Consider the following 27,529-nt stretch of genomic DNA (forward strand, 5'->3'; position numbering starts at 1 on the left):
ATGGCCGTGCTTAACTTCAAAAGGGTGAAGAAGTGAACTTCTCTGCATACTCAAAGTTAAAGAGGATCCGCTGTTACTGAATACTAGTAATATCTATCACATCTCAACAGTTCATAGGATGAGACATATCGGCTTCACTTCGAATTCTCTTTTGGCCTGTGTCAGGATATTAGATCCACAAATAGAAAGGTTTCAGTGTTTTATTGCTTGATGATCTTTTCACCTAAATATTTATTGTTCTGGAGCAGGCATTGGCAAACATTTTCTGTAAAGGCTCCGACAGTAAATATGTTAGGCATTGCAGGCCACATAGAGTCTCTGTTGCATGTTATTTCCCCTCCCTGTCCATCTGTCTATCTGTCTGTCTTTCTTCCCTCCCCCCCCCCTTTCTTTTCCTTTCCTTTCCTTTCCTTTCCTTTTTCTTCTTCTTCCTTCTTCCTTCCTTCCTTCCTTCCTTTCCTTCCTTCCTTCCTTCCTCTCTTCCCTTCCCTTCCCAAACCATTCTCAGGTGGAGGGTAGTGGAAGGGACACACGTGTAAACAGACACTGGGCTGGATTTGGCACAAGGACCAGATTTGACCGAGACAGATTTGGTCTGTAAGCTGTAATTTTCTGACTCCTGTCCTGCCAGACAGAAATTATCCGTTTTTTTTCTAGTTAAAAGTGCTACAGTTTAACTGTGAACTGTATGTACTTCATCCATGGCTTTAGGGCGAAGCCAAGTGTGTAATGGGATCTTCCTTGGTAAATACCTAGAACACTCCAAAAATGATAACCTTGGACAATTTGATTCTTTTGGAGTGTTGAATTCTCACCTTATAAAATAGTGAGGGGGGAGGTGCATGGATTAGATGATTTCTAAATTCCTTTCCAAATCTGATATTTTGGAAGTTGACCTGGAATTTCTTGGCCATACTCAAGTGGGAACCATGTCTACCAGCTTGGCTGAGATGTTTATGTTGCCTCCTTATTGCCTTTTTTCCCTTTGTTCCTTCTTCAGTGATTATCCTTTTGTGAATCTTGTGGTGGGGGAAGAATGTTACTGTTGGTGTTTTCTTGCACAGTGTTATTTAGAGGACTTTATAAGTGTATTTTATGCAGTTCTCCTTTTTTCACCTAGGTTGTCAGCTTTTGTTTTAAGATGTTTCCTTGAAGCTGATCCTTACATAGATATTGATCAGAATGTGTTACATAGAACATATACATGGCTCAAAGGACGTCAAAAATCCAATGGTGAATTTTGGGAGCCGGGAAGAGTGATCCACAGTGAGCTTCAAGGTGGCAATAAAAGTCCAGTAACGCTTACAGCTTATATTGTGACTTCTCTCCTGGGATATAAAAAGTATCAGGTATTTAATCTTTAATAAATGATGGATGGGAAATCACAAGGAAGGTACATCTTGATGAGTCAAGAATGTGTCTGGAAACCAAAAGAGTTCTGCAAAAACATCACATTTGAAGTCTGAGTTTGGGTACCTTTTTGCTTTGCCTTTGTGGCCATATTCTAAAATCCGAGAATGAAAATATGAAACTGCTCTTTCAGAATAACTAAAAATGCTTTCTTGTATAAATGGCGTACTTGCTATTGGTAAGATAAATCAATATGTATTGATCATTGGAAAGATTAGTTTCTTAGGGGACAGAAAATCCTTCAGAATTTGGGAACGCATCCTAGCACATTTAGGTTGTAAAGAATTTTTTTTAAAATTTCTAAAATATCATGGAGCGATTACAATGTCTGCTAATTTAGTACAAAAGTAAACCCACACTCTAAAAATCATGTTAAAGGGGCATGGATTCTAGATGAGAATGAGTATGCATGGAAACTTATGCTAATGAACTTCTTTTTGCTCCAGAGCAATCTCAGTGATTGACGCCTTTACTGCTTTAATGGCAACAACATTTCACATGATCAAAAACAGCCATTCTTCATAGTAAGCTCCTACTGTTTCCCTAGTCCAGTACTAGACACACGGGAGATAAACTTTCCTCTAAGCTTAGAGGTTCGACACATGATATCAGATATGAATAAAATTTTTCTCAAACTATATTTTGTGCTCGCCTCTGAGTTCATGATATTCAGTGGTAGAAGCACTGGCAAAAGTTCTACTTTTTATTTCTTATTCCTTCTAGGGAATGGTGCCTATTTACTCATAAAAACCGAAAAGCGGTGTTTTTTCTTTGTTTTTAAATCTCTCCTTTTAAAATCTTTTCTTTTCTTTAAATCCCAGGTAGTTAACATACAGTGTGATATTAGTTTCGGGTATACAACATAGTGATTCTACTCTTCCATACATCACCCAGTGTTCATCATGACAAGCGCACTCCTTAATCCACATCACCTGCTTCACCCATCCTCTTGCCCACCTCCCCTCTGGTGACCATCAGTTTGTTCTCTACACTTAAGAGTCTGCTAATGGTTTGCCTCTCTCTTTTTTTCTTCTTTGTTCATTTGTTTTATTTCTTAGATTCCACATATGAGTGAAATCATATGGTATTTGTCTTTCTCTGACTGACTTGCTTCACTTAGCGTAATACTTTTTGGCTTCATTCATGGCACTGTAAATGGGAAGATTCCATTCTATTTTATGGCTGAGTAATATTCCATTGTGTATGTGCATGCACGCGCACACACACAGACACACACACACACATATCTTCTTTAGCCCTTCATCAGTCGATGGACACTTGGGCTGCTTTCATATCTTGGCTGTTGTAGACTGTGCTGCTATAAACATCGAGGTGCATGTTTTCTTTTAAATTAGTACTTTTGTATTCTTAGTGCAATTGCTGGATTATACGGTAGGTCTGTTTTTAATATTCTGAGGAACCTCCATACTGTTTTCCATGGCTGTATCAGTTTGCATTTCCACCAACAGTGTGTGAGTTCCTCTTTCTCCGCATCCTCACCAACGCCTCTTGTTTCTTGTGTTGTTGATTTTAGCCATTCTGACAGGTGTGAGGTGATAACTCATTGTAGTTTTGATCTGTATTTCCTTGATAATCAGTGATGTTGAGTTCATGTTTGTTGGCCATCTGTATGTCTTCTTTGGAACAAAGTCTATTCATGTCTTTTGCCCATTTTTTAAAAAAGATTTATTTATATGAGGGAGAGAATATGCGAGCAGAGGAATGGACAGAGGGGGAGGGAAAGAAGCAGACTCCCTGCTGAGCACAGGCCCAAGCACAGGCTTGATCCCAAGACCCCAAGATCACGACATGGGCAGAAATCAAGAGCTGGATGCTCAACCAACCAAGCCATCCAAGCACCCCCTCCACTTTTTTTTCTTAAAGACTTTTTATTTTTAAGTAATCTCTACACGGAACTTGAACTCACAATCCTGAGATCAGGAGTGCATGTTCCATGACCAGCCAGTTGCCCCTCTTCTGCCCATTTTTAATGGCATTTAATTTTAATGGGATTATTTGCTTTTTGGGTGTTGAGTTGAATCAGTTCTTTATATATTTTATATATTTTGGATACTAATTCTTTATCAGGTATGTTGTTTGCAAATATCTTCTCCCATTCTGTACGTTGCCTTTTAGTTTTGTTGATTGTTTCTTTGGCATGCAGAAGCTTTTTATTTTGATGTAGCCCCAGTAGTTAATTTTTGCTTTTGTTTCACTTGCCTCAGGACACATATGTAGAAAGAAGTTGCTACAGCCGACATCAAAGAAGTTACTGCCTTTGTTCTCTTCTAGGATTTTAATGGTTTCCGGTGTCACATTTAGGTCTTTAATCAATTTTGAATTTATTTTTGTGTATGGTCCACTTTCATTCTTTTGCACGTGGCTGTCCAGTTTTCCCAACAGCATTTGTCAAAGAGACTGTCTTTTTCTCATTGCTTTGTGGAGCTTAATTGACCATATTGTTATTGCTGGTTTATTTCTGGGATTTGTATTCTGTTCTGTTGATCTAGGTGTCTATTTTTGTACCAGTGCCATACTGTTTTGATTACTAGAGTTTTGTAATACAACTTGAAGTCAGGAATTGTGTGCCTCCAGCTTTGCTTTTGTTTTTCAAGATTGCTTTGGCTATTTGGGGTCTTTTGTGGTTCCATACAAATCTTGGGATTGTTTGTTCTAGCTCTGTGAAAAATGCTGTTGGTAGGGATTGTACTTTTGATAGGGATTGTACTAAATATGTAGATTGCTTTGGGTAGCAAGGACATTTTAACATTATTTGTTCTTTTACTCCATGTGAGCATGGAACGTCTTTCCACTTCTTTGTGTTTTCTTCAGTTTCCTTCATCAGTGTTTTATAGTTTTCAGAGTACATATCTTTCATCTCTTTGGTTAGGTTTATTCCTGGGTATCTTCTTCTTTTTGGTGCAATTATAAATAGGTATAATTCCTTCATTTTTTCTTTCAAAAGCAGTATTATTTTCAAAATGAATAGCAAATCTTTAAATGTCAATGATCATCCTTGATTCCCATTGCCCAGGACAAAATCAGGTGCTTAAACAGATACTGACATTATTTTTTGAATGAAGTTTGGAAATACTTTTTGTTTAAATGTGTGGTAATCGGTTACTTTGAATAGTAAAATATATGTTTTTTTTCCCAAGCCTAATATTGATGTGCAAGAGTCTATCAACTTTTTGGAGTCTGAATTTAATAGAGGAATTTCAGACAATTATACTTTAGCTCTTATAACTTATGCACTGTCATCCGTGGGGAGCCCTAAAGCCAAGGAAGCTTTGAATATGCTGACTTGGAGAGCAGAACAAGAAGGTAATGCATGGGGTTGTTGAGATTGTTAGACTGCTATGCATTATGCAATATACAAAATATGTGAGAAAGTTTTGTAAGCCAGATAGGAAGTTGATAACATTTACCTCTTCTGAATGGGATGATAAATGAAATGCAGATGAGATCAGATGAGTCTGACATGGCTGCTTCTGCTCTCCCTGTGTTTTCTAGAGAATTTCAGGGCTTGTGTGTTTCCTTGTTTTAGATATGTTCTGCCCTGTGTCAGTTACCTTTTAACTCTTTGATACCATTTCTGGTTTGGTGGCCTTGAGTGGTCATTAGGACAAAAAGTTGTAGAGAGACTTGGGTTCAAATTCTAGTGCTACTTGCTTTACTGAGCTTCAGTTTTCCTAACTATAAAATGGGAATAACAACTAGCAAATGTTCAAAATTTGAACTAAAATGCTATTTAATAGAAACACAAATGCTGAAAAATGCTGTTAGTGAGTTGGATGACTTTTTTTTTTTTTAAATGGGCTACAACAAGATAAAAAGTACAGGTGTTGCTACTTCCCGGATGGCCTCTATGGTTGGGATCCAGGTGTGTGTGTGTGTGTGTGTGTGTGTGTGTGTGTGTGCATGTGTGCACACACACGTGACAGAAACACGGGTAGACAGACAGAGATGGGGATGAGTGGGCAGAAATAGGTAATGTCCACCGATTTGAAGCCTTGTTAATTCAAGAAAGGATAAATGTTGAAAGTGCTTAGAGATTTTTTAAGACTGTAAAAAACATTGCATTATTGTTAGCAGTAATTTGGATTGCATTCTTATTATCTTTAATGGCTTTTGCAGTGCTGGGCACTAGATTGTTACCTGGAGACTGTAGGCCTTGACATTTCTTCTCTGCTTGTTGAAGTGTTAGCTATTATTCCACCCGAGTGTGATCATCATCTAAAGAATAATATTTGAGCGGGGGGAGGGGGTGCCCAATAAGATGTTCCTCTGGGGATAACAGGAATATCTCTAGGAAGATTGTTGAGTTGGCCAGGGTCCTTCATTTTTTCTTTTTTCCTTCGGGGCTTGGATTTTGAACTTATAACACCAAATTTCAGATAATGAAAAAAGGAGAGGTTTCCGGGAACATTAGAGCTGGTTAATGGCAGATTCCCAGAACAGAATTCTTTCTAATGTGTCCTAAAATATTTTTAGGATGGCCTGGTTGGAAAAGTTATGTACATTATCTTCTGGAGTATAGTATGTTTTTCTTTTATTTATAGCTGTTTAGTTTCGAACCAAACATGTGGAATTTCCCTTGGGAAATTATTTTCATCAAAATATCCTCAAATATAAGGAAAAGGATGAAAATGTATAAGTTGCATTAGTTTAGAAAGTGACCTATAAGTACATGTTTACATATGTGTCTGTGTTTGTGAATACACATATATTTGCGTGGCATAAATATATTCATATTTGGAAATATATATATGTTGTAAAGTAGGACTTGGACCAGTGTAGGAATATTTAATGGTATAAAATAAAATTTTTGCTCCATTGGTCAGACTATCACTATTTGTCTCTCTCTCTCTTTTTTTTTTTTTTTTTTACTATTTGTCTCTTGCAGGAGGCATGCAATTCTGGGTGTCATCAGAACCTAAACTTTCTGAATCCTGGCAGCCGCGTTCCCTGGATATTGAGGTTGCGGCCTATGCGCTGCTCTCGCACTTCCTGCAGTATCAGGTGTCTGAGGGAATCCCAATTATGAGGTGGCTCAGCAGACAAAGAAATAGCTTGGGAGGTTTTGCATCTACCCAGGTGAGTGATGATAGTTTTTCATTTTTTAAACTAAGTATAGTTTAAATATAAATGTAATTTTTTAAAGGAAGTAGGTGGTTGCTTTCTTCGTAACTTCATAAAATTGGCAACTTAAAATTTTAGTACTATAAGTGAAAGGTCTAAGTTACTAATTTTCATCTTTTTCTCATCACGGATGTAAACATCATCTGTGCTAAGTATGTGGGACAAATTAGTTCCCCATGTATCTGGGCCATCTTTCATGTGTGGTAACTGATGGAGCAGATACTCAGTGTCAGTCAGCAGATACTTTCCAAGCCTCTCCTGTACTGGATGTCAGGGACCTTCAGAAATGAAAAAAGGAGAACTCCACTCCCAAGGAAGGCGGATGACGACATAGCGGGTGTCCTAATTACCCACTTTAAAGACTCTTCGGGGACACTGATATGTGCTTGTATGCACACGTGTTTTTCTTTCCTCAATAGGACACCGTTGTAGCCTTGAAGGCCCTATCTGAATTTGCAGCCCTCATGAACACAGACAGGACCAACATCCAAGTGACTGTGACGGGGCCCAGTTCACCAAGTCCTGTAAAGTTTCGGATTGACACACAGAACCGCTTTCTCCTCCAGACGTCAGAGGTGTGGACAAGGGGGTGGTTATTTACAATTATGTGCAGGTGATTCCTTATGCTGGAATGCTGTTTTATTTCCATTCTGTTGACTTCAACAGAAGCTTGTTCCTAGAACCCTGTAAAGAGACTGGGAGGAAGGAGTGCCCTCCTTTGGTTGAATTTGCTGAGCTGGGGAAGAGGGGACAGGAGGGGATAGGAACTTTGGAAAGATTTGGAAAAGGAGAAAATACGGGCTCTGTCATATTGAGAAAGGAGTGAACACCTGCTGAGTTCCTGTTCTTTGCAGGCAGTGTGCCAGATTTCTTCACATGTACCATTGCATTTGCTTCTCAAACCAACACTAAGAAAGTACTTCATCTCCACCATGCACATGATAAAACTGAGGCTGAGGGGGGTTAAGTAACTTGCTCAAGATCATGTTGCTAGTCATAGCAGGGCTAGGATTTGAACCCGTGTTTCAGACTGTGTTCTTTCCAGCTGTACCACATGGCCTCTTAGGGAAATTGATAGAATCAGGACCAAATTCTTACTTTAAGATGGAATAAAGGCGTACCGTAGACCCTAACTTTATTCCTGGGGTTAACCTTGTGGGAAGCTGAGAGTAATGGATGAAAGTGATAACTTCAGGGCTGGAAACTGAGGAAGAGGGCTGGTGGCAAAAGAAAAGGAGTAGTGTGACTCCTAGTCCCTGATCATGTGCCTCTGTGTTCACAGGAAGGCCAACAGATTAGTCGGATTAGGCACTAAGGAAGATGGGAGGAGTGAGAGAACTTTTGTTTCTTGTCTCTGGCTTCTGCACCTCTAGGAGGGCAGCCCTATCCCCTCTCTCAAAGTCAGAGGTGACAGTGAGTGGAGAGTGGGCCCTTCCTCTGCCTTCACCTCTCTTACCTGGTTGGCTTTTGACATGGGAAGCTGTGTGAAACTCTTAAAGCTTTTCACAGATGGCTTACACTCCTCGCGAGGGGTGACACTGATATCCTGTGCTAGCTAGAAAGACGTGGGTATGGAAGATTAGTCTTACTCACTTTCCCCCCATCTTTATTCAGCTTGCTGTGGCTCAGCCAATTGCGGTTAATATTTCTGCAAGTGGTGTTGGATTTGCTATTTGTCAGGTATGTAACGATATTCTTTTTTGTTTAGTTCAATAATTCTAAACGTTATAGTAGTTCTTTCATTTGCGGTACTGCTAAATCTGTAACAGATAATGCATAAAATTCTTAAGGATCTCTATCTGTGACTTAGGTAAGATAAATCACTCTCTTTAATAAAAAGTATTAGAGATGTTATTACTAGTCAGTGGACAGCGACCAAATGGACTGATAATCTTGGAAAAATATTCCTTGAGTATTACATGCTCTTTGAAGTTAGGATTAAATTCTTTCAATATGATCATGTGAATTGTTGGGAACACCCATCTTTTTTGTGAAAATACAGCTCAGAAATTGTAATGCTGGTAGAGTTTCTGCTATGACTTGAAAATACAATATGTTTTGCCCATAACTTCTTAATATTCATCTAACAATATAAAGGTCAACATGGTATTATAAGGAATAGATTTGAAGATAGGAAATGTGTCCCTTTAATGTAAATTCTTATGTAAGTGTTGGCTAATTGAATTTAAATTAAAAAATAAAGTCTTATATAATAGTAAATAAAACAATTAGAGCATGATGTGTCCAATGCTTTGGTATAAGAAAAATTCAAATAAACTTACTTTTAATTGTGCAATAGCATTAGAATAAAATGGAAGTAGTATGTAAAATCCTGAATGGAATAGTTATTATACTTAATATACTGGAAATTATAAGGACTTGACATAATCTTATTGCAAACAAAAATCATATGTTACAGGACCAAAAATGTTTATGTGCTTGGTTAGAATATACAAACTAAACAAACCCTGAAAGATTTATCAAGAAGGTTAAAAAAAAAAAAAAAGCTGTTACACGGAAAAAGTACTTTTCCAGAAACCAGTACAACTGTTATAGTTAAAAGAATAGGTATACTTGCTAAGTATTGCAGATAGATGGTCAGGTATCATTTCAAACCTTCCAAGTAATTCTAAGATTATTTTGTACAATATTCAAAACATGGTAGTAAATGTTTTTTTAAAAATCAAGGAAAAATGATCACAGTTGAAAGGAACAGTATTCAACAAAAAGAATAGAAAGAGAAAAGAGTAAATAATTTCTGTTTGTCTTTACTAACAAAGGCCACATGAAAATTCTCACTCTCAAGCTGTCTTTCAAAGCAAACAGCAAATCCAAAAGTAAATACACAGGATAGTTTAGATACAACTGAAAAATCACACGTACTTATATCACCAAATTGGTTGGAATTCGTTCTCGATTAAACCAAATGTAGATCAATTACTGAAGCCAAGTGAGTTTTACTTGAGCCTTGAAGCACACAGTGTAAATGTGGTATGTACTGGTCAGAAGGCTCACTACTCCAAACGAACCTTTTCCGGAAAATGAGAAGGAGGGACCGATAGGCACTTGTTAGGTTGGAGAAAATTGCTAACAAGTTGGACACCTCGGAATGGGTACTGAGATTCTTTCAGTTGATATTTTTGTTAAGTGCTCTAAGAAAGGAAAGAAATCTCTGAGGTTTGCAGTAAATGTGAACCCCATATTAAGTGTCGAAATGCTAAACTGTTGGAAATAAATTGCAAGACGTCTGAGAGTTCGCCAAATGAGCAATTGGGCTTTTCGTGGGTCAAACGTTAACCCCACTGCTTCGTTAGAGATGAGCATTAATTATGACCCAGAGGACAAATCTAGTAGCTCTTGTTTGTTTCCTGACGACACTGGTCTCTAAAGGACGATTGCATGCCACTGGAAAGGGGATGATGGAAATAACAGAGACCATCTCTCCAGTTATGTGAAACTATTCTTCACCTCCTCCAAGAATATTCTAAAATTTTAATTGTAGTTTAAGAAAGAGTTGGAGACAACCAGAATGGTCAAGGGGACGAAGGGATTATACAAGCTAGGCATAGCAGAATAATAAGTTGGAGCTCGGGGCACCGGAGTGGCTCAGTGGGTTAAGCCTCTGCCTTCAGCTCAGGTCAATATCTCAGGATCCTGGGATCGAGCCCCGCATCAGACTCCCTGCTTAGCAGGGAGCCTGCTTCCCCCTCTCTCTGCCTGCTTCTCTGCCTACTTGTTAACTCTCTCTCTGTCAAATAAATAAATAAAATATAAAAAAAAAAGATTTTATAAAAGTTGGAGCTCTTAGGTTTGAAAGATGAAGGCTTAGAAGGAAGATTTTGAGTATTATATGCTTTTTGAAGTTAGTATTAAATTCTTTCGATAGGATTAATGTGAGTTGTTGGGAATTCTCATCTTCTAAAAATTTTTAAATTTATTTTTTAAAAAGATTTTATTTATTTATTTTAGAGATAGAGAGTGTGGTGGGCAGGGAAGAGCAGAGGGAGAGGGACAGGCAGACTCCACACTGAGCACAGAGCCCAAATCAGGTCTTGATCCCCTGACCCTGAGATCATGACCTGAGCCAAAATCAAGAGTCAGACCCTTAAGGTACTAAGCCACCCAGGCACCACAGAAAGAAGATTTTTTAGAGTGTGAAAATCTACAGAGGGTACTGGATGTTTAGTTTTGGGGTGTGTGTGTGTGTGTGTGTGTGATTTAAGTATAAGAAAATACAACATTATGGGATGCGTGGGTGGCCCAGTCGGTTGGGCGTCTGCCTTTGGTTCAGGTCATGATCTCAGGGTCCTGGGATCAAGTCTCACGTTGGATTCCTTGCTTGGTGAGGAGTCTGCTTCTCCCTCTGCCTCTGCCTGCCACTGCCCCTGGTTGTGCTCTCTCTTCCTCTGACAAATAAATAAATAAAATCTTTAAAAAAAAAAAGAAAAAAAAACACAACATTCAATAGCAACGGTTAAGTTTATGAAACTTGGTATCAAAAAAAGGCAGAAGAAATAGATTTCCAATTCAGCTTGGCATGAGGCAGGTTTAGGAAATTTTGAGTTAATTCCAAGCTTCTGATCTTAGGAACCCTTTGGGGAAAAAAACCAAAAGAACGAAAAAACAACAGCAAAAAACTTCTCCTCACACTTGCCCAGTGTCCCCACAGTACCTTTCACTAGCAGTAGGCACAGAGAATTAGCTGAAAAAGACCCAGTTGTCTTGAAATCCGTCATTTATTTTATCATGTTTTGAAAGTATTGTACAACCAAAAGAATATTGAGCAGTTGAACAAGTTTCTGTTCAACCAGGGCTTGAAATGAGTTTCTAAGGTTCCGGTTTGTGAAAAACGACATCACTTGGGCAGCAGAGCTTAGAAATGGTCTTAACCATCTTAGGATGGTCTCAAGAAAGAAATAGGCAGTAGTTTCATTTTTTCCCTAAAGGGAATGTTTTACATTCCTTGAAAAAAAAAATACCTATGAATATCATGATGTGTGGGGTATATAGTGTGGGGACACTATACCTGTTCTGGAGTATGACATAAAAATTTTCTCAATTTTAAAAATTATTGCTTATAAACTTTTATAATTTTTGTTAATAATGTTACATTTTGGCTAGTAAAACTAGTTTTTTTCTTGGCCGAAGATTACAAATCTAGTTGCATTTATCCCAAAGAAAATCAGTACCTAATATTTAGAATACATGGTGATGGCAATTTATTGCTAATAATTTATGACTAGCTTATTATTTATGCTAATTTATTGTTTGCAGTTTAATGTTATTTATAATGTGAAAGATTCGGGTTCCCCAAGAAGACGGAGATCTGTTCAAGACCAAGAAGCTTTTGATTTAGACGTTGCTGTAAAAGACAATAAAGATGATACCAATCACTTGAATTTGAATGTGTGCACAAGGTTGGTATTAAGTCCTTTCTCTCTCTTTCTTTTAAATAGATTTGAAGATCAATTAATTAATTTAAGAGAGGGAGAGAAAGAGAGCACATGTGATGGGTTGGGGGAGGGCGAAGGGCGGTGGGAGACTGAGAGAGAGAACCCTAGGCAGGCTCCATGCTGAATTTGGAGCCTGAGGCGGGGCTTGATCTCATGATACTGATATCATGACCCGAGCTGAAATCAAGAGTCAGACGCTTGGGGCGCCTGGGTGGTTCAGTGGGCTAAAGCCTCTGCCTTCCGCTCGGATCATGGTCCCAGGGTCCTGGGATCCAGCCCCACGTCAGGCTCTCTGCTCGATCAGGGATCCTGCTTCCCTTCCTCTCTCTCTGGCTGCCTCTCTGCCTACCTGTGATCTCTGCCTGTCAAATAAATAAATAGAATCTTAAAAAAAAAAAAAAGTCAGATGCTTAACTGACTGGGCCATCTACACCCCAGATTTGGAAATTATATATATGTAGTTATCTAACTATATTGATATAATGAGTTACAGGGGCACTGGGTGGCTCCGTTTGTTAAGCTTCTGCCTTTGGCTTGAGTCACAATCCCAGGGTCTTGGGATCAAGTCTCATGTTGGGCTCCCTGCTCAGTGGGGAGCCTGCTTCTCCCTCTGCTTGCTGCTCTACTTGTGCTCTCTCTGTCAAATAAATAAGTAAAATCTTAAAAATACATATATAAAGAGTTACATTTAACAAAGATTTCAGTTATTTAATACACTTCAGATTATAAACTAGAAATACTGCTTAATTATGTTTAACTACTTCTCAGTGTGTTCAAAATTATTTATAAGTTTTTTGTATTTATAATAACTGAATAGAAAAATTTAATAAAATGTAGGTCTTAATTTATGAAAACTCTAAATTAACCAATCATGTTTAATACTCTAAAATTCATTATTCTCTGGTTAGTAATTTTCTGTTAAGTAATTATTCCAAGTTTATATTTAACCTTTTAGTGTTATGCTTTTAACCCAAGACTTTATAAGAACATGCAAGTTTAATGAAGAGAATAGAGTTTTTAAAGATTTTGTTTATTTATTTGAAGACAGAGATCACAAGCAGGCAGAGAGGCAGGCAGAGAGAGAGGAGGAAGCGGGCTCCCCGCTGAGCAGAGAGCCCGATGTGGGGCTTGATCCCGGGACCCTGGGATCATGACTTGAGCCGAAGGCAGAGGCTTTAACCCACTGAGCCACCCAGGCGCCCCGAGAATAGAGTTTTTAGATACAGTGAGAATATTCTAGTTTAGAAGGTGTTCATCTTAGATAAATAGGCATTGTTAGCTTCTGGGAGTACTTAATAAGGTTTATTCTTATTAATTCCTAAATTTAAGAATTCTTTAAGAAATTAATTTTAATTTAAGAAATTAAATAAAATTTAACTCTTCAACTTAAGAATTCTTAAATTTAATTCTTAAATTCAGTCTGTATCCAGAATATCTGAGGATCTTGTTAAGTCAAAAGGAAAAGGGGTGGGGCACCTGGGTGACTCAGTGGGTTAAGACTCTGCCTTTGGCTCAGGTTGTGATCTCAGGGTCCTGGGCTTGAGCCCCACATCGGGCTCTCTGCTCAGCAGGGAGCCTGCTCCCCCTGCCCCACACCCCACCCTGCCTGCCTCTCTGCCTACTTGTGATCTCTCTCTCTGTCAAATGAATAAATAAAATCTTAAAAGAAAAAAAAAAAGGAAAAGTGGTTCCAACTCAGACCTGCCGACTTCACAGATTCCAAGTCTGTGAAGCTGCCTTCTTCACATTCTTGGTTGATGTAATGCACGCACAGGTTTCAGAGCAACTCCTGTAACAGGTTCTTGAACCAGGAGACTTTACAATTTCTTCCTTGTCAGTCTGTCCTCTTACCTCTACATGATTTGCTGTGAAGTTGAGTGTTACTATGAGGATACACTGATACTGAGGAGCTCTGTCTGCTCTTCTTAAGTACCCCCTGGTGTTCTGGTTGAACTTGGCTTGTTGTTGGGCTGGGAGCCACTGATGTGGTCCTGAGTGGCCAGATGCTCTTCAAGGTCATCGCTGGGTGTTTCTCCAGGGGGCCAACCTCCTTAGCCATCGCGTGAATCCAATCTTCTCCATTACTACTACCATCTCTACTACCTTTGGGCCTTCATGTTCATGACTTTGATGTAAAACGTCACCCGTGTTTTCCCATTCATTCCCTTCCTGGGCATTTCGGACCCACAGCAGGGGGATAGCAGGATTCCTTCAGTGGCCTCCTTTTCAGCTGAGAAGAAAGTAGGACTCCCACTCTTCTTTATGAAGCTTATGATTGGGTTGTTTTCCAGAGTAACAGCATCAAGTTATTATTATTCCATGTAATAATAAACTGTATTTATCACAAGCTTTCATGCCAGGTATCGTACCAATCACTTTCACATGCATCTCATTTAATTGTTACAATAACTCTATAAAGTAGGTGGCACTATTATCCCCGTTTTTGTCATTCACTCATTCATTCATCCAATATTTGTTGAGTCTCCATTCTGTACCAAGCACAGTGTCAGATGTTGGAATGTAACTGTGATCTAAAAAAGACAGAGGCCCTGTCTTCGTGGAGCTTAGTGTTTGGAGGGGAGACAGAGAGAAACTAATAAAAAGAAATCTTCTAGATAAGTCTAAAATTCTGGTTTTGAAATGGGCAAAGAAAAAAGTCTTTGGAGCTATGAGAGGGATTTCACCTCTTAGGGAGGTCAATTGAAGAAACAGATGAGGAAAATTAGGTGAAATCAAGATTCTTATCAAGATGGGGCCTCATTACTTACAAGGGCTCATGAAAGGATGTGGGATTCCAACTCTTAACCTATCATCAGGAATCAGATGGGTGACAGATTCTGATAGAGGATATATGTATCCTTTTTGGGGGGAGAGAAACTAGAGAAGGGAACTGTTTTCATGTGAGAGTAGCAGTTGGTAAAAAGGATTTGGATGCTCTACTAGTCTTCTGAGAAAAATCTGATATGAATACAATTAACATTTTTAGTGATTTTCAGTGGAAAAAGAAAAACGATATTTCAGGTGCTTTATTCCCATCGGTAGGGTCCAAGCCCTTAATCAACTCAGAGGAGGTTTTCTGTGTGTGGTGTGGGCCTTTAACAAATTCTGCCCTTGGCTGACAGAAAGAACAGGTCAGCGGAGGCGCTTTTGATGGTGTCCCGAGCAAGTCATTGTATTTAAGCCGATTGGCTTCGTTTGCTTCAATGTTTGCTCTGACACAAACACCTCTAACTGCAAGGCACTTGGTTTTCAACGACACCTCTCTTAGCCAAGTGCATCACTCTGCAGATGGTTTCCCTTGTTTGTGATTGCTGAGCCAGCTGTCGTCGGCCCTTGTGCCGTGTGGCTTTTCAATCAGACGTGTTTGGCAGCCCTTGGTTTGCCGCTCTCAGAAGCAAGATGCTTTTGCCGTCTGAAAGGACAAGAGGAACTCACGTAACAGTGCTCCGATCCTTTCACATTGTAGGCAGACTCCTTTCCATAACCACACTGGGCTCTTACTGCTCCAAGCAAGAAGCTCTTGCCACCTATTCATTGCAGAAAACCGTTTATTTTTAAAGGAGACGAAACGCCGTTGGTGCCCAGATCCTTTGCTGCTCACGTTGTGTACAATAGGGTGAGAGAATAAGGTGGTGACACAGAATTTTCCAAGGCTTGGCATTCTCGCCAGGTGGCCAAAGAAAACACAAAATAGGCTCCGAGTACATTTTGGAGAACAAAGGGAAGGACCCTCCCTACTGGTCTTCTTTTTCTAAAACCAGATAAAGAGAAGATTGGTAAAGACTTGGCGGTGGTCTCCTGCTTTAAGTGGTCAAGTTTTCAGTTTCTTTTTTGGGTCCTGGCTTTTAGCTGGAAAGCTCAGAGCTGTCAACTTCTGAGAAATTGAAAAATGCGATTCAGTTTGGAATCACCCCGAGAGGATATCATTGCCCACTGAGAGGGCGTCCAGGTTGTACTTGTTACAACCCTGCGGGCACAAGGCTGACACACTGAAGGCATTTCACGTCAAGTGAATGCATTGCTTAATTATTATTCCTCATATGGTTGAAAATGATAAGAATTTCATACCTACCTGTAAGGAAAGGATTACCGGTTTTATAATAATTTTCTATAGAGATTTTTTTACTTTAACTAAACCCCAAGTATTTGGAATAACACTTGGCAGTTTTAATATTTATGCGATGAGAGTTTGCCAACAGCTTGAGGTTTTTCCTAAAAGGTTTTTCCCTTTCATCCTTTCCTCTTTGCTGTAGGTTTCTGGGCCCCGCTAGAAGCGGCATGGCCCTGATGGAAGTGAACCTCCTGAGTGGTTTCACCGTGCCTTCGGACGCGATTCCTCTGAGTGAGACCGTGAGGAAAGTGGAACATGATCATGGAAAAGTCAACCTATATTTAGATTCTGTAAGTAGTAAAACGTAAGTTTCATGTAGGTGACTGGTGACAAGGTGGAAAGACTGCCTTATGCTAGACCTATTTCCTTTATTTCAGCTCTTTGTGTTCCCGAATGACCCTAACCTGGCAATCATATATTTATCCCCACTAAAAAGACATCACTATAAAATCAACTTAAAGAGAATACTGTTAATGATGAGCCTGATGAAAGTCTTGATAACTAAATTATTATTTCATGCCAGATGTAAACTCTATAGAAACTGTCACATTGTATTTTCAAAAATTCAGTCCAGGTCTCAGTGTGAGGACCCCTTTGCCTTAGGGAATTGCTAAAATTATATTTTTAAAATTTTTTATTTATTTTTTTAAAGATTTTTAAAAAAAATTTATTTGACAGACAGAGGTCACAAGTAGGCAGAGAGGCAGGCAGAGAGAGAGAGAGGAAGCAGGCTCCCTGCTGATCAGAGAGCCCAATGTGGGGCTCGATCCCAGGACACTGGGATCGTGACCTGAGCTGAAGGCAGAGGCTTTAACCCACTGAGCCACCCAGGCGCCCCATAATTATCTTTTTTAAAAAAAATTTAATTTATTTGAGAGAGAGAGAGCGCAAGCAAGGGGAGCAGCAGACAGAGGGAGAAGCAGGCAACCTGCCGAGCAGAGCCTGATGTGGGACTCGATCTGAGGACCCTGGGATCATGACCTGAGCTGAAGGCAGATGCTTGACCGACTGAGCCACTTAGCATCCCTAAAATTATCTCTTTAAATGCTGATGATGAAAGCTTTAATTACAAGTTCTAAAATGCTTTCATAGAAATTTTAATAAATCCCAAAGGGGTTAATATTCCTGCAATGAATATATTAGGTGCTTAAATCATAGAAGAATATTCTCAGAGGTTTGGTCGTCACACAAATTATTATATAATTTTCATATACTCTTCTCATTGTTACACGAAAATTACTGATCCAAGAATAAGGTGCATAAGAGAGACTTAAGTGAAAATTCGACTGTACTTATGTCTCAAAACTGCTGGCATATAACTTCTTTTTTTCAAACATCTATATGAAACTCTCAGGTGGAATCGAAATAGAGTTCTAAGTGTTCTTAGGCTTTCATGTTATGTTGGGGGAATTCCCTACATTTTTTATTGCAGTTTTGCCAGGTATGAATCAGAAATATATTGCGTTAGCAATATATATACTTTAAAAACAACTAGTTCCTGAATGGTCTCATTTGTCTTAAGACGTCAAAAGCCACTCTGGCCAAAACTTTGTTAAAACTTGTCCAAAGTCTCTAGCTTCTTTTTCTGGTCAGGAGTTTTCATGTATTATTATGTACTGCTTGAATACCAAGGGCTTGATTTGGAACTTATAAAACAAGTTTGAGGTTTTAATTTAATAATGCAATTGGTTTTGGAGTTTGTCCTGTATCTGTGATGTTCTTGTATATATGTGTGTTTCTACGCATGTATTTATTTGATGGTTATCTTAATTTGAGTGTGCAGTATATTCTGGCTGATTTGACTTTTCATTTACTGCTATTGGCATGTAATGGAATATTTGAGGGAATTTATCAATTCTCAGTTTCCTTTAACAATATTGGTTGTCACATTGGCCCCATCTGGAGGCAAGGAGCTGGCTTTTGCACCCCATCTAAGTTTTTGGCTATGGGATTACCTCACATTAACCCATGAGGTTGCTCCTGTGAGCTGAGGGCAGTTCCTCAGAGAAGGGGGCTACCGGGAGCTATCAGCAGCGACTGGGTGGGCGTGTTGTGTGAGATGGGGGCTGAGTGAGGCACCCAGGCCCAGGAATGTGCATCCTTGGACTTGGTGCTTCCTTAACCCTTCTGATTCTCAGTATTGCTTTGGTAAAATGGAAGTGAGAACAGTACCTATCTTGTAAGAATTGTTTTACGAGCTGTATGAGATAATTTATATAGAGGGCTTACCACAACACTGGGAATGTAGAAATCCTCTCTAAATGTTAGTTTCCATCTGTTTCCTAAAATGATAAGGAAAAGAAATGTCGTTTGGTTTATCATGAACACATTGTCTGTCACCCCCTTAAGTCTTTTGTATTTTTCAAGGTAAACGAAACCCAGATTTGTGTGGATATTCCTGCTGTGAGAAACTTTAAAGTTTCAAATACGCAAGATGCTTTGGTGTCCATCACAGATTACTATGAACCAAGTAAGTGTGTTCTAGAGTTTCTAATATCTTAGAAGTTAAGTCAGGCATTTATTCATTTGTTCATTCATTCATTTGTTTACCGTGGCCACGTATCTTGTCTGTGAGGAGTGTTGTTGGAGAGACCATAGGTGTGGGGAAAGTACAGGAGAGTGTAGGAGGTGAGCTTTTCGATTAATGAAGGCGATTAATAATTTTAAAAAGTCTCATGATAGCATTGAGCAGATGAATACAAAAAGTGATGTTTTTCCTAATAATTTTAGGTTTTTCCTCATGTTTTAGGTTTTTAACTCACACTTGCAAAATTTACAAAGATAAAGTGACCTAACCGTGAGTCTAGTTATATGCAGTTTCCGGGATTTTGCTTCTGTTCCAAGCATCCCTTCCATCTGTTTTCTGTTTTAAAATGGGATTTCTTCAGGAGAGAACACGAGCCTCATTTGCAGTATGAAAGACTGGGATGGGTTTAGCTGAGTCTGTTGTTTTGCTAAAATTTATACATTATATCAGATTTTTTTGATTAGCGGATCAAGAAAAATATAGTCTGTCTGGACTTCTTTCTGTCTGAGCTTCTTTCATTTTACTGGTCACTTCTTACTTTATAAAATGTTAAAAAGTTAGGATGTGAAAACAGAGATCTGGTTTGTAGATCACCCAGGTTAATTAGGACTACTTCTACACTCAGTCACAGAGCGAAGTTCTGTTGAGAGTATGATCTCTGTAATTGTAATAGATCTCATTCTGAGTGGGTACTCCTGGAGGCTCAGAATCATCAGAATGTGTGAGAATCATTAACGTTTTGATGTATTTAGGAGTTGTAGGTAATTACACTCTAAAATGAAATGAACTTGTTCATGTCGTCAGTCGTGTTTGATAGAGTATCATAGAGGATGAAGGTTAAGAACACCAGTTCTTTCTCCTTCTGAGTCAACAAGTCAGTTCCTCTCGTCTTCTGCCTCCTGGTGGAATTGGGGAAAAGCATTTGCTCAGGTTCTTGTGGGAGGTTTGGGGGAAACACTGAGGGTGGCCCTTCTTTTCTGTGGAAGGACAGGATACAAGGTGGAGACTCAATAGTAGCGCCCAGTTATCCAACTTTGGAATTCAGACTAGTTGCAGAAGTCTCCAATTGTTGTTTCTTCAGCAAATGGATAATATTTTAAACATTTGAGAAATAAAAAAGATTCAGTCTGTGTACTTTTGTGTGTGTGTGTGTGTGGGGGAAGCAACTTATTTAGGAGGGGGACATTTTCAAATGAAAATATGGGAAAGATCAGAAATAGTAAAAACCTTACCAACCCAGTTTTGAAGATTCTAAAATTAAAAAAAATATAATAATAAAAATATTTAAAAACAATGTCAAAAATCATGAAGAAATTTGAAAATAGAATGTGATTTTTAAAACTGTAAAAATAAAAATCATTTGTGTTGTACAGCAAGTTTACTGTAGTGCTGCAGGTACTTTATGCAGTTTTTAGAAAATATTAGCTTATGCTATAAAATTCACCCCCAAATATTAGCTTGTACTATAAATTAGATGCTATATGCTCAACGTTTTAAAACGTTGAAACTTGTTACAAAGGCAGGCTTCCCTATGTGTGTGTGTGTGTGTGTGTATTTATTTTTTAAATTTTAAAAAAAGATTTTATTTATTTATTTGACAGAGATCACAAGCAGGCAGAGAGGCAGGCAGAGAGAGAGGAAGGGAGGGAAGCAGGCTCCCTGCTGAGGAGAGAGCCCTATGTAGGGCTCCATCCCAGGACCCTGGGATCATGACCTGAGCTGAAAGCAGAGAGGCTTTAACCCACTGAGTCACCCAGGTGCCCTATTTTTATATTTTTTAATAAAGCCCACAGTAAATCTCTTTTTGGGAGTTCTAATGACCTCTGCTTGAATGCATAGAAAATGACACTAGAAAATAAACTCTCAAGGAGGTTAAACAGGCCTCAATTTCAAGTCTTTCCTGTTCCAGATTGGAGTCACAGAGTGCAGCTGTGGTCCGTGTCCGTCCTCCCACCCTCCCCCCACCCCACTCCCCGCAGGGCTGACCATATGCCCGGCGGGGGGCCACAGTGCAGGGAAGGCATTGTTTCTCTCTTGGATTTGGTTAGCAGCGTGGGCCCCTCCTGAGTATTTCAGTTGTTTCTTGTAAAGAAAAATAAAACTGTGTGAAGAATGAAAAACTCTGAGATGTGTATTGAAGCGGTGGAAAGGTTTGGCGGAGTAAACGTTTCTAAACAAGGGATCCGTGTAAACTGGTGTTTGCCTCCGCACAGGGAGACACGCAGTGAGGAGTTACAACTCGGAAGTGAAGCTGTCCTCTTGTGACCTCTGTGGGGACGTTCGCGGCTGCGGTCCTTGCGAGAGAGGAGCTGCAGCCTCCCTTTATCCCGCTTCGGTCATCGTGGTGCTCGGGGCCGCGCTGCTGTTCTCTTTGCGGTGTTGTCTGTGATTCATTTTTTCAAGACTCCATGCAACATGGACATTTCCAGAAGTCACACGTCTTGTTTTCGTTATCAAGTATTGCTTCTGTTCTTGAAAAACAATTTTTTTTTTCTCTTTGTGGGGTTGTGGGGGATGGTGCACAACAGGTCCTAGAGGCATAGATGTTGTCACTGACTTCTGTGTGGAACAGAACCTCCGAGTTTTGCAGTCGTGTGTCTTTATTCCCCCCTCTTAAAAATCGTTCAGGAGTGTTTCATGGAGGTGGTGTTTTCCTCAGAATAAATGCGTTATTTTAGATTAGTTATTCTTTTTATTTTCTAGAAGAAATGAGCCTGGGTTCTTAAGCATTACTATACAGTGGTGTTGGCTTCAGCATTAAAGGCCTATGTCTGGGAACGGGGAGGCAGCAACCAGAAGAGGAGCTTGCTGTTCCCTTCCCACATCCACCCACCTCTGCCCTCCCCCATGCCTCACCCCCAGTGGTCTCCGTCTGTCCTTCATAAATAATATCCTTCTTCCTTTTTAGTAGGGGGTGAATTTTTTTTTTAAAGTGAAGTATTTTTTTTGTTTTGTTTTGTTTCACTCCAATTGTAATCTCATCCTCCAACCTTTACCCTTCCTGTTTTTCTTCTGGAGAGAAAGAGAAAGGGAATGTGTGATTCAGAGCTGGAGGAGTGTACGGAAAACTGCCCTAAGGAGTCCTGGGTGCCCTGCCTTCCCTCTCACTTCCTCACCCCACACATTGGCTCTGGTTCTGGGATGAGAGTCCGAGGCCATGGCAGAATGTGCCCTAGACCAGTAGATGCAGCTTTGTTAGCAATGGGGGGTACATGAGTCTATCGAAGACGGACAGGCTGACTCCCTGTGGTCTGGGCAAGAAGCTGGGGCTTGACAGGGCCCAAGAGAGGTGAACATGACTGCTGACCTCAAGTATGGCTGGGGGTTACCAGGAGTCCTGTAAAAGCTCTTCTAGGCTCAGGTGTCTGAGCGTCAGACAGCCGGCTGTCTGGCGTGAATGCTTGTGTGAATCTTTAAGATTTCTGAACTTTGAGCACCTGGATAATTGGTTACCCTGTATTCTAAAGGGTAACCTTTCTTCTATCTGGGTGAAAGTTTTAAAGAAAAATTCTTTTCCTTCCATCTTCCTCCTTTTCCTCCTTTCTCTCTTCTTTCTTTCTTACATTACTCCCTTCTTCCTTTCTTCTTTTTCTACATTGAAATATTTTAGGTATATCAAAAATAAACTAAAGATCTCTTACTAAATCTAGAAATGGTTTAATTTTGCTGCTTAATTCCATGGCATTCCTCTCAAGTGAACATGGAAAAAATAATTGCCACGAGCTCCAGAAAGTCTGCATTACAGTATTTCAATTATTTAAAAAGAAATCCATCAGAAATAAAGGATGCAAATAATATATTTTAAGAGGAATTTTTAAAACTTTTAAAAAATCTTAGTGAATTTTAAGAAATTGTAGTGAAGTGGATGTTCATATATTGCTTTTGGATATTTTGAATTGAATACCAAGGTAGGAGTTACCAACATTCAGTGTTTTAAAACTTGAAATGTAGGGAGGAGGAGTCAAGATGGCGGAGAAGTAGCAGCCTGAGACTACATCAGGTAGCAGGAGATCAGCTCGATAGCTTATCTAAACATTGCAAACACCTACAAATCCAACGGGAGAGCGAAGAGAAGAACAGCAACTCTAGAAACAGAAAATTAAAACTTGAAATGTAGATGTAGAAAGTAGATCCTCAGAGAGTGGTCTATAGAGATGGGGAAGTTAAATATCAAATAAATAATCTTCTTGTATTTACTTTTGGTGGGTGTAAGTTTGTAATTCTGTTACAGCTTTGAAACAGTCTTATTGAAAAATAGCATTTGTCACGTTTGGGCCTTCAGGTATGGTATTTCTGGCCTTTACATCCTAGGACTTCTTTAAGATGAAAATTATCTTCTGATGAAGTCGGGGGAGGGTGTTGGCACAGGGTGTCCTCGCCTGCTTGCCCAGGGAACCTTCTACCAACCATCAGTACCTTATATTCTTCAGTAAATAATTTATTTTGAACTTCGAGTGTAGTATATTGGGAAACACTAGAATGGAAAGGCCAGTGGAAGATAGCTTGTATCATTCTTAGGCTATATTCCCTCATTTAAAAACTAGAACTCTAATACTTTTTTGGGAAGTACTTTAGGTTTTCAGATTAACTAGTCATCTAGTAACTCTTCTTGTAATGCATCTCTTTTTATTATAAATTTATTAAAAGTGGAAGAGGAAGAAGAGGAGGAGAAAGTCAGTCAGCTGTGCTTCTTGGTGCATGGGCTGCATTGTCGTCGTCCTCCTTCATATCTTTCTTCAAACACTGGCTTTGCTGCAGGTTGTGGGTTGCATTAGAAGTGATGAAAAAGCCACAGGCAGAAGGGAATAGAAAGCCGTGTAGGAGTAAAAATTAATAGTATAGACTGCACATGCTATGAATAATTATATTATGAAGAATTATATTATGAATAATTATATTAAAAAAAACCATTTTACCTTTAAGTTTGCTTGCGCTGAGACTCTTCCATTTAGAATGCCGTCCATCTCATTTCCCGAGATGGAACTAATCTGACATCTCCCCTTCTCTTTCACCGAGTGGGAACCTTATTTAGACAACAGCACCTCCCATTTGCAGTTTTGACTGACCAGTGGTTCTGGACACTGACCCACGCACTAGCAGCCAAACAATTCAAAGACAGAACAACACTTTTATATTCGGTTTCCCCATCCTATATCTATAGGTAGAATCCTGAAAAAGAAATGAAGGCAACTAACGATTTGTTTGCTCTATCTATGAGTTCAGAAAAAAAACCATGCCTGGTTACTGAAATGCTTTCTTTACTGTATTACTCTGTTATACTTTATGTTTTTCAAAATGCTGTAACAATAGTATCTTTGATTTAGTATTTTGGGTATAGTATAATCTGAGGAGTGTTGTGCTAATATGAAATCCACGTACACATCTGTTACCTAACAACTTGTTACTTAAATATCAATATCATATACTACATGTGGGGACTTTCAGGATTGTAGATAGCATAATTCTCGCTGCTCCCATCCTTTTGAGCCTGGACATAGTTATTATTATTTTTTTAAATTTATGTTTAGCCCTAATTTCTGTTTATGTAAAATATAGTTATAAATAGCCTGGCAATATAATACCAATTTATCTTAGCTATAATTCAGTTATTTAATTCAACATTTCTGGCTGTCCGATGACATTTAAAGAAAATTGGAGCTATCATTTCTTTGTCATTTTTTAGAACAAGGTGTTTGATTAACCTCTGGCATATCATCTGGAGTTTTTTGTAAGAGCCTTACTTTTTTCTCATTTGCTCCATTGAAATTTAATACTGATTTCTGTAGAAATACATTGTAAATACCTACTTGACAAGGTTTCTTAAGATGAAGACAGTACTTATTTGAGTTTGCCAAGTGGCAAAGTGCATGATTTTCTGGCACAGTGGGTCTGAGACACAGTAAGTGAACTTGCTCTTGGGTTAGCTTCAGAACCTATCCTACCCTCGGTAGAGGCTTCTGTTTGACAGAAGTGTGTATTTCTGATTTTCCTTTGTTTTCAGACTCCAAGAAAGCAGAGCACTTTTAAGAACTTAAAAAATTTCTATCACCTATTCAAATGATATTTATGTTAATAGTAAATATCTTAAGTTACATTGGGAGACTCTGGGGTGTAATTATTCTTATCACTACTTTGAATAGAGGACTGTTATCCTACTTTCTTCCAGAAACTAAGCAGTAAATATACATTTTTAATGAAGTATGCATTAGTGAGAGTAGGCTGGTTTCAAAACGATTTCTAGCCAGTGTGTTTTCGGCTGCCTCATCCAAACACGTTGTATCATTCCATAAAATGTCATTTTCATTTCAGTCTTCACCCAGGAAAATAGATATTTTGTAGATGATTTCTGAGCTCTTCACTTCAAAGGACACTTATACATTGGTTATGTGCTTATCTCTGTAGTAGGGATGAATGGTATCGATAGACGTGTGGCTTCATATTTAGGAATAATTTTATCTCATGTTGTCATGAGGCTATGATTTACCACTCTTCTGCCCAGTGCATTGAATTTGTGGTAGAAGGTAGTATCGTGTTCCATTTGTCGGTCTTTAAGATTTATCTTTGATAGCTTCGGGAGAATGTGGCTCTATTTTCGTTCTTCTTACCTTTCCGTTTTGGATTTTTAGTAGGGTCGTTGGTAGCTGATCTGATAGAGTCAATTTATTTTCTACACAGGAAGCTTAATAAAATTTTACTCACGAATCCCCTATTTTAAGAATCTCTTTTGCATATGAGAAGAATACTGTTGAACTACAACATTATTTTCCCCAAATTAAAGCATTACATGTTGACCAAAGTAATTCTGAAAGTTTAAATTTTAAATGTTAGAATGTTATGTTGTTGTGAATTGTATTCTCTTATATATTCAGTAGGAAGTCATGGTTTATCAATAAAAATTAAAATTCCCACCTATTACTATCAGTGTTCTTTTTATTTTAGTTTCAATCATGTCTCTAACACATCCCCTTTACCTACACCTGTTAATTGTGAGAGTGGGTTTATTGTGTTACAGGAGTCTGACATGAGTGAGGTGAAGGGAACAGCCACCACCTGCTCCACCTCCCTCCTCATGCTTTGCTTTGGGGCTGGAGTGGGGTCTGTGGAGAGGTAAGTGACAGGCCAATAAGGAATGTGAGGTGAGGACTCACGCAGCTTGTGGAAATGATATAGAAATATGGAACGTAGAGTTTGCGTACACAGGAAAGTGGAGGCATGGATTGTTGTCTCTGAGTGGGTCCCTTTGAGTCTGAGCTGCTTTCTAATTCTCACAGTAGAGGTGGTCCTTGGCTTGGGGGCTGTTGGATTCTCTTCTTCCCACTATGGCTTGGGTCATCATTTCTGCTAAGGTGATCTACAAATGGACCTGAATAAGGTTCAAGTAACAATTTATTTGACGTCACTGATGATAACTGCAGATTAAGGGGCTTCGGAGATGGAGGTATTGTGCCCCTTGATCTAGTCACGCCGCCCAGGCACATGTGGCATCACCCCCAGACTTTTGCAGCGTCCTCACAAGGGACGCTGTCAGCAGAGGAAGTAGTGGGTGGATTCTCGCAGCTTTCTCTAGGCCCTCGCCCCTTCCCTCCCCATTTTTATCCCTCTTTTTCATCCTGAAGCTCCCACCTGATCCACTTCTCCTCTCAGAAGTCTGCAAGTACTAAGGCTTCCCTCCTGTCTTCAGTTTTTTCTTGGTCTGATGTGCGTGGCCAGCCAGAGCTCTCTGTCCTCTGCCTGTTCTGTGGGTGGGTCAGGTCCCTGGAGTGGAGGAGTGATGAAGACCCTTTGGATGATTCTCCACTCTGATTGGTAGTTGGCTTTTATTCCCTTGTCTGTTATCCTGATGATGATCTAAAAGATCAGGCAACTGCATGAATTCAGGATGAGGGAGACATTAGATGGCACAATACATGAACAAGACTTGATGGTTAAGCAAAGTATGAGTCAATGACCAGAAAGATACTGCCTCCAGTTGCTCAGCAAGGGAGGTATTGGTTCTGTGGTAGCCTGCATGTTTCAGGGTGTTGCACCCAATACTAAGGTCACAGTCTAAGAAGGTAAGACCACCTGGGGTCCACAGGGGTCAAAGTGGCCCTAACGGTGTCAGGATGAAACCTCACCGGGTTTGGGAGTGCTCAGCTGGTGAAAGAAACAATGTGGACTCAACATTTTCTTTAAATATGGGAAAGGCTGTCACCTGCAAGCTCACTTTACAGAATTGTTGCAAGTGGGTAGATTTAGCACACCATCAGGAGGAATTAAACAGAACTTCGTTATTTCAGAAGACAGTGACTAACGTGGTCACTGCACAGGTTTGGCAGAAGCTGATCAGTAACGGCGGACTTTCTAAAATGGTACAGGATCCATTACTTATTTTTTGCACTGAGTGTTAAAATTGTTAAGAGTCAAGAGGTTTTCTTGTTGAGCTCCCATTATAGATTGAATTGTGTTTCCCAAAAAAGAATGTTGAAGTCCTAACCCTCCGTACCTCTGAATGTGCCCTTATTTGTAATAGGATGGTAGCCTGTGTCATTCAGTAAGATAAGGTCACACTAGAGGAAGGAGAGCTCCTATACTAGTATGACTGATGTCCTTACAAGGTAAGATGGCCAAGGGAAGACAGAAACACACTGGGAAAATGCCATATGATGACAAAGGCTAAGGAATGCCCAAGGCTGTCAGCAAGCCATTAGAAGCTAGAAAGGGCACGGAAGGATTTCTGGTGGGCATGGCCCTGCCAACACCTTGATTTCAGACTTCCAGCATCCAGAACTGTGAAACAATACATTTCTGTTGTTTTTAGCCCCAGTTGTGATACTTTGCTGTAGCAGTCGTAAACAGATGTGGCTCCCCAATATTACTAAGACCCTGAAATGTTAAGTGCCTTAC

The 27,529-nt window shown here is 39.4% G+C and overlaps 1 protein-coding gene across 1 annotated transcript in view; it reads left to right on the forward strand.

Moving 5' to 3' along the window:
- Positions 1–25,555, forward strand: part of CD109 (CD109 molecule) — a 135,665-nt gene extending 110,110 nt beyond the window's left edge. Inside the window, exons 25-33 of the mRNA XM_046006356.1 lie at positions 1,121–1,349; positions 4,569–4,734; positions 6,317–6,507; positions 6,972–7,127; positions 8,167–8,232; positions 11,827–11,969; positions 16,259–16,406; positions 18,484–18,586; positions 20,857–25,555. Of these exons, the coding sequence (XP_045862312.1) occupies positions 1,121–1,349; positions 4,569–4,734; positions 6,317–6,507; positions 6,972–7,127; positions 8,167–8,232; positions 11,827–11,969; positions 16,259–16,406; positions 18,484–18,586; positions 20,857–21,032 (1,378 nt within the window). The 3' untranslated portion in view covers positions 21,033–25,555. The remainder of the gene's footprint in view (positions 1–1,120; positions 1,350–4,568; positions 4,735–6,316; positions 6,508–6,971; positions 7,128–8,166; positions 8,233–11,826; positions 11,970–16,258; positions 16,407–18,483; positions 18,587–20,856) is intronic.
- Positions 25,556–27,529: the final 1,974 nt, after the last annotated feature.

The sequence above is a fragment of the Meles meles genome, chromosome 5 (genome assembly GCF_922984935.1).
Source record: "Meles meles chromosome 5, mMelMel3.1 paternal haplotype, whole genome shotgun sequence".
Classification (NCBI taxonomy): domain Eukaryota; kingdom Metazoa; phylum Chordata; class Mammalia; order Carnivora; family Mustelidae; genus Meles; species Meles meles.